The 11,665-nt window shown below is 39.4% G+C and overlaps 1 protein-coding gene across 6 annotated transcripts in view; it reads right to left on the reverse strand.

The window, feature by feature from the left end:
- LOC106672153 (transducin-like enhancer protein 4) overlaps window positions 1-11,125 on the reverse strand; it is a 146,479-nt gene extending 135,354 nt beyond the window's left edge. For 2 of the 6 annotated variants that reach the window (XM_014403342.2, XM_014403347.2), the window contains exon 1: window positions 10,804-11,124. In XM_014403342.2, the coding sequence (XP_014258828.1) occupies window positions 10,804-10,863 (60 nt within the window). In that variant the 5' untranslated portion in view covers window positions 10,864-11,124. Of the gene's footprint in view, window positions 1-10,803 lie in introns of all 6 variants that reach the window. The other 4 variants (XM_014403346.2, XM_014403341.2, XM_014403344.2 and 1 more) reach the window with 4 other exon arrangements.
- Window positions 11,126-11,665: the final 540 nt, after the last annotated feature.

Genomic DNA, 11,665 nt, shown 5'->3' on the forward strand with positions numbered 1-11,665 from the left:
ACCAGCGAGAATGGCAAAATGTCGTACAGCGTATGACAATCCAAGATGGTGCTGAATGATCTGATTCGCAGACCAAGATTACAGGAGTCGGCGAAACTACAAAACCGTAATTATATTGAAGTTCGTTCTTCCAAGCCAAAGTCCGCCTATATCGCTCGTTTTGTCAGACAGAGAAGGCAAAACAGGCTCCTGTGAAGACAAAATGCCAAAAGTTAACAAATATCCGTAGAATCCGAATGACAAATCAATCCATGAAATTTACTAGGTCAGACAAAAATCTACCTGTCACATGAAAATTTATATTGTATCCATATTTCGTATTTCAATTGTTTCCATTTGTTAAAGTTATACAATAATACTATGGCGTTAAAACATATAAAATTGCTTTTTAAAAGGACTTGACGAACCCTTAAATTCACAATATAATTAAAATCGGTTATAAATGCCTGGCTTGCTCAACATAAAAGGAGGGAAAATTCAACAGGTGGGGTTGAGATGGGAAGTTAGTGTCCGAGTGGATCGAGGTCACGATAGCTCAAGTGGTAAAGCAGCAGCGTATCTAGCCGAAGATCGTGGGTTCGAATCCCGCTCGTGCCATTGACTTTTTTATCTCAACTAAAAACCTTAATTGTAATATAAAAGCTTGTGTTGGCAAAATCCAATGTAAAGCTTTCCGTTAATTAAATGGAAATAGGAAAGTGGAAAAATATTTTTACAAAGAATAAACTCCAACCATCATTACCTTTGTTAAAATTGGTAAAGAATTGCAGACAAATGCATTTTTACAAAAATTCTAAAATTTAACTATACCCACCTAAAAATTAGAAAAAAATTAATTGTGTGTACTATTCTATGGCAAATTTAATGACTAAATGTAATAATGTAATATTTTTCTGACTCATTTATATTTATTTATTATACACTTCTCGAATTCTATGCGCTTCTTTTATCAACTAAATCACAAGTTAAAAACGTTAAAATGTATAAATCCCCTTAATGGGATTTTATAAATAAAACCCTTTAATCTAGAAAATAATTAAAACCAGCTTTAAATGTCAATCAAGTTAAACATAAGAGTTCTTATTGGTGGAATTTATAGGAAAACTGTGCAAATACACAAATACATCGTGTAAAACAATCATTTTTAAGTTTTTTCGAATCTTTTAAAACCTGTACTTCAGATAAGTAGGGATATGCAACGATCTACAAATTTTATCGTAGTTTGAATTTAGTATTTAAAAAATTACTACTTCAAAAGTGTCAAACTCGAGTCTTAAAATTAAACAAAAAACCCTTAAATTTTTGTTGTAGTGGACTTCGTTTTGGCCATGCAATTAATTTATAAATTGACTAGCATGTGAGACTCGCTTTCGAGTTTATCTGGGCCAATAAAAAAGGATTTTTATGAGCTTTAAAAATAATTTCTTCCAGTTCGCAGAGTTATTCGATTCCTATAACATGGGTCGTAAACTTGCTTTACGACTTCAGGTTGATGAGGGGAGACGTAATATAAAAATAAATAAGAGAAGTTCTAAAAAAAATAATAAGGCCTCAGAGAGAAGTTAACGGTTGAGATTTAAAAATACCCTAAGAGGTTGAATAGTTCAACAATTATGATAAATGGAGTATCGACTATGTAGATTTGTTACCAGTCGCATGAAATCAAACAGGGCGCAGCTTTGATTACCAACCCTTTAAAAGTAACTGATGTGTTACTAATTGTTGGATTAGTTTCACTGTATTTATTAGCCGGCCAATGAAAGTAGGGTCCGCCATGAATTTCTCCAGGGTCCATCAAAACAAGTTAGATTGGAATGTAATATTCATGCGGGGCTCCATGGAAAGCCTCAAACTATTATAAGGGTGCAAATGCCCAAAGGGTTTACCTAGAGGGTCGGGAAAGGACTTCCACTCTGCAGATTACCCACAGCTAATATCCCCGACCCTCCTCCGCCCTTTTCAATTGTACTCCGCCGATAATTAGGCTTCGGGGAAGCCTTTATTCATTACTGGTACAAGGGGGGGGGGGGGTTGAAAAGGGGAGCGTTTGCGGGGTGGCTGCTGGAAAGGGTGTTCGACCCTCATATTCAAAGCGCCTCCCTTGATCCTTTTCATTAAACATACAAGGAGCCTTTGTCCCTTCTCACACATGTCACCGGCCCTAATCAAACGCCTTGTAATATGATAAATTCGGACAGATATAACAAAACCGTCTAAAAACTGAAAAGTTTAAAAAGACGAATGCCCGAAACGAAGAGAACACTAAGCAAAAAAGTGAACGTGTTTCATTCGGGAAAGGCTTAACGTCCGACCGCAAGGCACGTAAGGAGGCGAGGATCAGAAACCACAAGACAATACTTTCAGCTTTAAATTGAACACTATGCTGTGAGTCAAACAACTAGACCCAAAATAATTTATTTTTTCACCCGTACTCTCCTACATGTACATACACTGAACATCATGCATGTCAAAAATATAACTTAGTCGTTTTTTTATAATTTTGTGCAGCAATAAGTTAAATTGGTGGTTCTGGTTAATCAATTAAACAGTTGAAATATTAGAAGTTTCTACGCATACGTAAGAAATACTATCAACCAGTTATTTCTGCATACGGGGGTATCTGGACACCACAGGCATCGCACTGAAAAAGCAAGCCTGAAAAGCTCGCAGGTAGAATTTAGTTTCGTCGTTTCCGATGGTGCGGGTGGCCAATATTGGTCTGCCTGGGTGAGTGTGGCAGGAAGCTAAATGATAAGTAGAACAAAACGACCAAACTATAGGCCCAGCAGACCCCCAAAAAATCTCTCAATATTACAAATTTATTCGGCTAGTGTTATTCTTCAACAATCGTTGCAGCCGGAAGATATGTGCTTAACTAGTCATTTGGTGCTCAACGTGTGGGATCGATTATCGAGCTTATCTTGAAGTCATAGTGTTCAACCGCACGATAGACCTTGGTCTCAAGACTTCGTATTGACCAGTCTTTTGTTAAAATCGAGTATAGTCTTGTATTGTTCACACTTCAGTTTGTTGTCTGAATACGGTCATGAGTACTTAACTCGAGTTTAATACTGAAGGACAAGTTTATTATACAAATTAATGTATAATAATCCACATATGTTTAGAGGTTATAATTGCCCATAATTATTATGCCAATTAATTATTCTTTTTATCTAAGGTCTTGGTTGAGAAGAAAAAGTTAGTGTCACGAGCGCGATACTAACCCACGTGGCTATTTCATAAGCTGAGAATCGAATGCTGATTACTCGATATATGAAAAATGGCAGAAAGAGGGATAATTCAAAAGGTTGTAGGTTGAGATGATGAGTTAGTGTCCCAGTGTATCGAAGTCACGAGTTAGAGTAGCGGCTTATTAGGATAGGAACGTCGTGGGTTCGAATCACCCTCGTGAGATATCTCAACTAAAACCTTGGATAAAACGAATAATTAATTGAAATAATGTATCATCTTATAATCTATTATCGTATTGGTCCACATAGCCGCTGTATGTTTTGTGAACATTTAATTTTTTTGTTTAGTTTGGTGACGCAGTTTGACGTCGTCTGAACACTTTTGATTGGATAAAATGGATATTCCGAGAATTGGTCACAATTCTGTTCAGTATGGCTAATGGTAGTAAATAATATCTCATGATGTTCACGTTTATCCATGATCATCATGGTGAGTATATTTACTCACAGTACTTCGGTACTTGGTTTGGATAAAAAGAGATAAAATAATGACAATGTAAAAATAATGGAAGAGTCAGTTCAGAAGTGATATTTAACAGTGCGACACATGGATTTCCAATCTTCGGAACGCATAAAATCGCCACATCCGTCTGTGTAACGGTAGCTCCGATTCTTCTATTCTTTTGTTAAAAGGTTTTTTATGTGTGCCAATAAGAGAAAAAGGCGAGGTTTTACGACAGCGTGCCGTGATTCGACGTAGTCGTTAGACGAGCGGGAAGAGAAAAAGTCATCGCGGGGACTTGATAAGGGCAAGTGGACCCACTCCTTCACGGGATACAACTCGGTTTTAGTTAAGTCGCCCAAAGTGGTTTTCTTTGGGAGCGACGAGCGAAGCGTGACTGAAAGAGACCTTTCCGGTTGATCGCCTCCTTGGCCATTAAGGCCGACCCATTCTGACCCACCGTCCTACACCTGGATGCCTCCTAAACGTCGATTGTGACCGGCGAGAAATTCACTCCTTCGGGAAATAATGGATCAACGACTAAAATCCGCCTTTCACATGTGTCGAGAAAGCAGAAGGTGCTTCGAGCATTGGCACGCCTCTTCCTTCCATTTTATTCTGTTTGTTCGACTAACCCATTCTCAAAGATCATTTATAATTCCTTCAATCTCTAGGAACATCAAAATCCCTGATATTTGATACTGGCGTATTGAAAACAAATATGAAATAGGGAAAACTCGAGAATAATATTTCCGACATAGATAATATTGGGAGTGAGGGTGGGGAATTACAGGATATCTATAGATGGTCAACGTTGTTGTCCTTGCATTATTTCTCTCATTTTACTACGTTTTTTTATACATTTTGTAAATTTGGTAACTAATAATACTCAATATTTCTATTAAACAAGTAACGAAATATTAATGCAATAAATGTATGTCTAAAAGTCTTCTCCTTCTATCCTCTCTGTCTGTCTGTCTGTCTCTCTCTCTCTCTCTCTCTCTCTCTCTCTCTCTCTCTCTCTCACTCTCTCTCTCTCTGAGAGAACTATTTTACTAAGAACTGGTTCTCTACCTGCAGTGCCATAGTGTCAGGGTTATGACCAGTTGAAAATAACGAAAGCCGAATATATTTGTAAATATTGGCCTGCAGGTTGATGAACCTTGATCGTTTAGTCATAGAACGGAACAGTAATGTCTAGTCTAGTCTAGTCTGTCTAGACCATCGAATATCCATCCACTCTATCCCATCTTACAACCAAAAAAGCTCAGATGAATAATTGTCAAACTTTGTCCCTTACTAACCATAAATGCAATCGAGAAGGTTTGTGTGTATGTCTTTCGAAATGAAACAAGGCAGATCTGAACCCAAAATACTCAGTCGGTCACTGTAATTGTGAATTATTCATATGTATAACACATTTGCTTTTACAAAACCCCTGCCTTATTGTTGTTTTGTACTTCCAAAATCTATCATACTGCAGAAGCTTGTCTGCAATATGCCATCAACGATGACCTCAAGACCTCATCGCCCTTTAATCTCTGCCTGGTCTTTCACTTCTGCCCTCCGTTTGCAGTGCCTTGTATCACTGTTGTGGACCAGTTGAAAATAACGCAAGCCGAACATATTTATAAATATTTTCGATTAATTTTTGGAAATAATGTTATATTGGGGCCTGCAGGTTGGTAAACTTTGATGGTTTTAGCCATACGGAACGGAAAGGACCAGTCCATCGAATATCCGCTCTATTCCATCTCACAATAAAAAAGGGCCAGACGAATAATTGTCAAACTTTGTCCCCATCCTAACCATAAACACAACAGAGAAATTTTGTGTGTATGACTATCGAAATGAAACAATGTAGATCTGACTAAAAAATATACAGACGGCCACTAGTCATAGATTGTACATGACTTTGACATTTGCACATATTGGCTTTCACATAACTCCTGCTTTATTGTAGTTCTCTATTACCAAAATCGTATTGTGTACTACGCCATCAACGATGACCGTTCTTCGGAAACGTACATTCCACATATGAGTTAATCCGGTTCGATTCAACATTTTCCTTCTTCAGTGAGATATTCCGATTGTCCAGTATGCAGGAACAGCTCGATATCATTTTATACAAACTTGCTGAAGCAATTATTATTCCAAAATTTGAAAAGTTTAACTGATTAACTAGAACCTAAGTCGGCATATAGGGAATAAATTAATAATATCGTCGTTTCCGATCATTTGGTCTGCATATCCTTCAGCTTCGCGCATATCTTCCAACTAGTGTCAAGACAGTACAAAAGAAAGACAGAATACGAAGACGAACATGATTAATCGAAAACGACCGAACTACAAAAGCTATTTACAATAAAGCTTTAATAGGAGCACATTCAAAATTTTCCTAACAAGGGTTATATCTAATACATCTCGACACAAGACAAAACTACTTCCTTGCAAACAGCTTGGTGTCCAATTTAGTCCAAATGAAAAATCCCGGCGTTGAAAAGACGTTAATTGCCGCGTAGGAGGAGGGGCTGGGTGCGGTAGGCGATTCTGGCCACGAGGACCTCGCTCTATCACTATATCCGCCGGGTGGGTATCCGGCGTGGCAGCGGGGGCAGGGAGCTCAACTGCCTGAGAACCCACTTCACGCCGCCCACTCTGCCACTCTTCCCTTCACATCGCTAAATATAGCCCAGTTGAGCAGGGCTCGCTCATCCGCTGGCGGATTTCGCCCCCCCCCCCAGGACTGCTAATTTAGGCCCACGTCCCTCCCTTTCTTAAGCTGTGGTTAATTGGCGTAAAACAACCTTTGGCGGTTGTAAAGGGATTGGCGGTTTTTTCCTCCCTTCCTTGAAGTGTGGGACTAAAATATTTCAAAATTATCTTTGAAAAGATAAGAACATCTCAATCCATCCTACTGCTGAAGACCTCGATACACTACCCAATCCCTACATAGCATCGCCTCGAATTTGAGAAAACAGTCAACCTCCAATGTACGTCAGCAAAAAGAACATACCGACAGTTGAATACTAGATGGGCTATACCTAGACACAGAACTGACATGGAATCTTCAAATAAGTATTGGCATACTACTAGTGAACAGAAAACCTGGACAAATAGAACTTCTGTACTAACCCAAATCTGTCATGATTATGACGATCTACCATTGAACAAAGTACTTCGACCACACTGGATTCCGTGGAGTACTGTTGGTATCAAAAGCACTTAGACGAAAATCAAAGCTCTTAAAGTACATCAATGATACACTTACATTTCGCAATCCAAATTTTGGTTCATCATCGTTCAGCCCTTCATATTTCAATAGTTAAATAGAAAAATGAACTATCCAGTTTGCCAAATTAACGACTTAAATTTCAATCAAGCTTCGAAGTTCTTTCACTACCGTAAAAGCCCAATTAAAAAAACTATTCTTCAGTACAAGGACAAATTTGCCTGATTGATTAAAAAGAAAGATAAAATTTTTAAAGAGTTTAGGCTCTAATTCTATTCCAACAAAACAGCGAGAATAGGCCATACACGTTTCTATCAAATTGCTGTCAACGGTTCGTCGACTCGTTCCCGAAACGGCTCAGAATTAATTCTGCGGCCGACCAGATCATCGGATAGATGCCAAAATAATTATTGGCATCTTTACAAGCTGTTTCGCCTCCCCTGAGCCTCTTTTGTTCTTCATTTCAAACATAAAATGCACCCCCCTCAAAGAATGTAAATCCCCCTTCCTGGTACAGAGGTAAATTAGACCGTGAGACCCTTTGCCAAGTACTTGCAGGACTTTAACCCCAACTTATCAGCAACTGGGACGTGATGAAATGATCAACCTGCTGACAAGAACTAATTCACCGGCCCAACCGAGTCAGACCCTTTTGAAGCTGAACTTGACAGTATGACAACTTAAAGTTTGGCAAGTACTATCGAGCACACTGAATAAAATTAAATAAAAAGGCAAGAAAGCACCAGAAAACATTTTCATGAGAAAATTTGTTTGAATTTTTTTTTTACTTTTTTTGGTAATTGCGATATTTGGTTAGTTTACAGAAGAATCAACGCCAATTACAAGAGAAAAACCAAGAATAGGAACACCACTAAATCAAGAATATAATCTTTTTCATTTAAAAAATATATATATAAATTGCAAAAAATTGCGTTGCATAAAAGTCAAAATCTAAATCAAAGAAAAAATTGAAGCTCCACAGAGGCAGACCAGGACGGTAAATGCCAGGAAGGAAGTATTAAAAAGACTTTATATTAAAAAAGAGATCTTTGCCGGAATAATCAAGAACAAGTCCTCTCAAGCCATCTGATGCTTCATTATCAAGCCCCGATAGATCAGTTCCTCCTCCAGGAAATCACCAATGAGATTTCGTTCCGATTCTGATTTTTTTCCACCAACGTAAAACGCTGATCAGCGATGATAAGCTCGACATACCGTGGCCTTACCAAGGTTGAACTGATATAGGCACGTTCGACATTAAAAAAAAACCCCAAGCAGAAATTAATTTTTTTTACACAACGTGCAGTATTTAAATTCATTCAAAATCTAGCAAAATCTGAGAAAAGGGTAGATTAAACCTCTAACATCACCTGGTCCGCTCATTAGCACTATCATCATGACACAATACAGATCATATCGATTTACCCGTTTTAATTAAAACGTTTTGAAATTTCAAACCAGATCACTTGCTAATTCGACTTGGGGGGGGGGAGAAGTACAATAGACAAAAGACACTGTCAGCTTGACACGGCCTATTAGCCCATAACCTTAAGGAAGTTTCTCACGAGGCAGGGCTCTTTCAGGTGCATCTGTCTTCCCACTTAACAATCTCAACAGTCATCTGTATTCCACTCTTTTTACTATATTCTTAAAAAGTTCATCAAGGCAGAAAATGTTTTATTAAATGTTTAACATAGAAGATGTGATCACATCACAAGTACACAGAAAAACATTATGGCAGAAAGCAACTACAATTTAAAAAAAGGCAAGGTAAAGCTTGAAAACGACTTTCTGAGAAAAAAAAGAAAAATGTTGTTGTGGGGACATTTTGAATTTCTGAGTACTATGTCTGATAATGTATGTTCTTGTCATTTCATGCAATTTATTTACATTGTTTTATTTATCCGACTCACTGGTTTTGGGTTCGAATCCAGGAATGGTCCATGGCGTTTTTAATACATAACAATATGAAAAACGTTTGAAAAGTGATTTTGACGTCGCCCGTGACATCCAAAGGACGTTAAAGTCTCATGTATGACAGGAATTACATTAAAGAATTAATTTTGCCAAGCTGCCGGTTTTGGGTTCGAATCCCAGCATTGTCCATTGCTTTTTAACTGATCATAATACAAGAAATTTTTTTTGGCATGGTTCTGATCCGTCATTGGCATCATCCAAAGAACGTTAAAGTCATCCTGTATGACAGGAAGTAATTTACAAGACACATTTTGCCATGCTGTCGGTCTGGGTTCAAATACATAGCCTATGTAATTTTAATTATGAATAATGTAAAAAAAAATATTGGAAAGAGGTCCTTAACCCCTCGACCTCAACAAAGAACGAGTATTTGGGCGTTAGAGTCATTCTGCATGTAGTATTAATATGTTGTATATGTATATTATTCGATGACATTATTATGTTTTCTTTTTTTTATTGTATCTCACTATTTACCAACATATAGCCTAACCTATGCAAATACACAACCGCCACCATAGAATACCAACAATATAAAAATTGTATCTTTTGAAAATAAACACAGGGTTTGCCTAAGTATATTGTTTCCAAAACGATCATAAAGGGGACCGTAAGAAATAACGTAGCTGGTACTTAAATTGTGGTACAACCTAATGGATATGCTGAAGTTAAGACGTTTCGGAACATATTTGGTCCCTCTATCTCGCAGTTTTGGTCCGTAGCCTCATTGAAGATGCCTGATGCCATACCGAAACGATAATAAAACGACCTAACTTCAATAAATTTAAAGACAATGGAATCAAAAGCAAAAAGTAATGTAATTCCTGTCGTACATGAGAGCTTAATTATGTATGATGGAATTACTTTATAGGACGTATTTGACCACGTTGATGGTTCTGGGTTCGAATCTCCGTACAGCGTATTGAATTTTAAATATGAATATTATGGAAAAAAAAACTTTGAAAAGTGATTCTGACCCTTTGGCAGCCACATCAAACGGGTACATAGACGGTAAAATCCTTCTGTATTGTCTTTCCTTTTTGTTATATGTTACAATCTATTAACATATACATAACCTATGCAATGCGCAAACCACCGGTCCAGTTGGTAAAAGGATGGTTCTACGTTTGTTAAAATTCGAAGGGATCATTATGAAATTATATAGCAGTCAATAAAATTACTATTGGGTGATGAGCCTGTAGTTTGGTCGTTACCGAACATTTTGGTCCGCCCAGTTTCGCCGTTCCGAACAAGCATGGAAGATGGCGATGAAACGAAGGCGTCTGACGGGCCAAGACAACAAAGATGAGCAGAAAAACGACCAAACTACAAACAAATTTACAATAAAATCGGAGGGAAAATTCGTTTTTAAAGAATTGCTAATTAAACTTTCGGTCGGGAATTTTAAAAGACCGCATGGCAGACGCGGAATGGCGTTTCTTGGACACGTTGGTTATAATAGAATTACTTTTTTTTCATTTGAGCGTTTTTGTTTGTTTTTCTTGTTTAATTTTTGTTAATTTTGAATAAAAGAGACATTGTTGAAACGGGTCGGCGCCGGTTTTTGAGTTTTTGAACCGTAACGGCTCTTCTGAAGGAGGCACGACCGGCCCGGAGCCGTGGTGGGGAGACGGGTAATCGGTCGAATTCCGCTCATTCTGTCCAACTCTAAAACGAAAAAATGGTGGGATGACGGGTAATCGGTCGAATTCCGCTCATCCTGTCCAACTCCAAAACGGAAAAAATACAAAACAACCCGGATCAACTATTTTCAAACTAAAAATGCGTATATTACGAAGGAATATCATAAAATCATGGAAGTAATTTGGTGAAATATGCGTTGAAGATGGTGAATTTGATGGGACGCGTTTGTCGAAAGATTCATCGGTAATTTATTGACTTACCGGATGCCTTGCGACTGCTGCAGCTGCTGCGGCGGCATTCATTCCTGCTGTCGGGTACATGTTACATCAGTACATCTCTATCGAGATGCACGGGGCACTTATCACACTGGGGCACTTGCACACTCACAGCACAGTATCTCCTTTCATGCAGAGCGGATGAGGTTGAAAAGCACGGCACAATAAAAATGGTAGAATAATAACGGCGGCGGTGTTGACGGCGATCGTAATCCAAATGGTTCAGGTTGTAGGGCGATGGTGTCGCCGGTTCGGTGTCTGGTGTCGGACTGAAGCGGGCGAGAGGCGCTCGCCCCACCCCCGGCACAACACTCGCCCGACAAGCACGCACTTCTTCCCCGGTGAAAAAAATCGAAGCCGTGGCTCGGTGCAAAATGGCCGCCCCCGTCTCTACAACCCCCGATACACCGCCCCTCTTCCAGAATAACACAAAAGGTCTCTCGAATTTTCCCCTCGACGGCCGGGAGAGCGTCTATTTCTCTCCCCGTCTCCCTCGGCCGATCCCTCACCCCACTGATTTCATCCCCCTGTCGGTTTGCACAAATATGGCAGCCGTATCAAGGGCCCCGCCACCCCCTACGAACCACCCTGATTACCGGCCTCGGCGCCCACCCCCGACAACACTTCCCACACATTTTTCCCCGTGGTGAAAAGCGGATCCACGTGGAGTCGAGCGGGCGTCGGACGACGAGGGCCAATGGGAGACGCGGATCCATCGGCCGGGGCCAATCCGACGAGGCGGACGGCCAAGCCTGTGCCGCGTTATCTGAAAAGAGGCGGGACGTCGACTAAGAAGCCGGCCAATCGGAAGGCGAGGACGACCAATCGGCTCCAGCCGTTTGTTATG

This window comes from Cimex lectularius, unplaced genomic scaffold (assembly GCF_000648675.2).
Source record: "Cimex lectularius strain Harlan isolate CLEC.00 unplaced genomic scaffold, Clec_2.1 scaffold130, whole genome shotgun sequence".
NCBI classification, from domain to species: Eukaryota; Metazoa; Arthropoda; class Insecta; order Hemiptera; family Cimicidae; genus Cimex; species Cimex lectularius.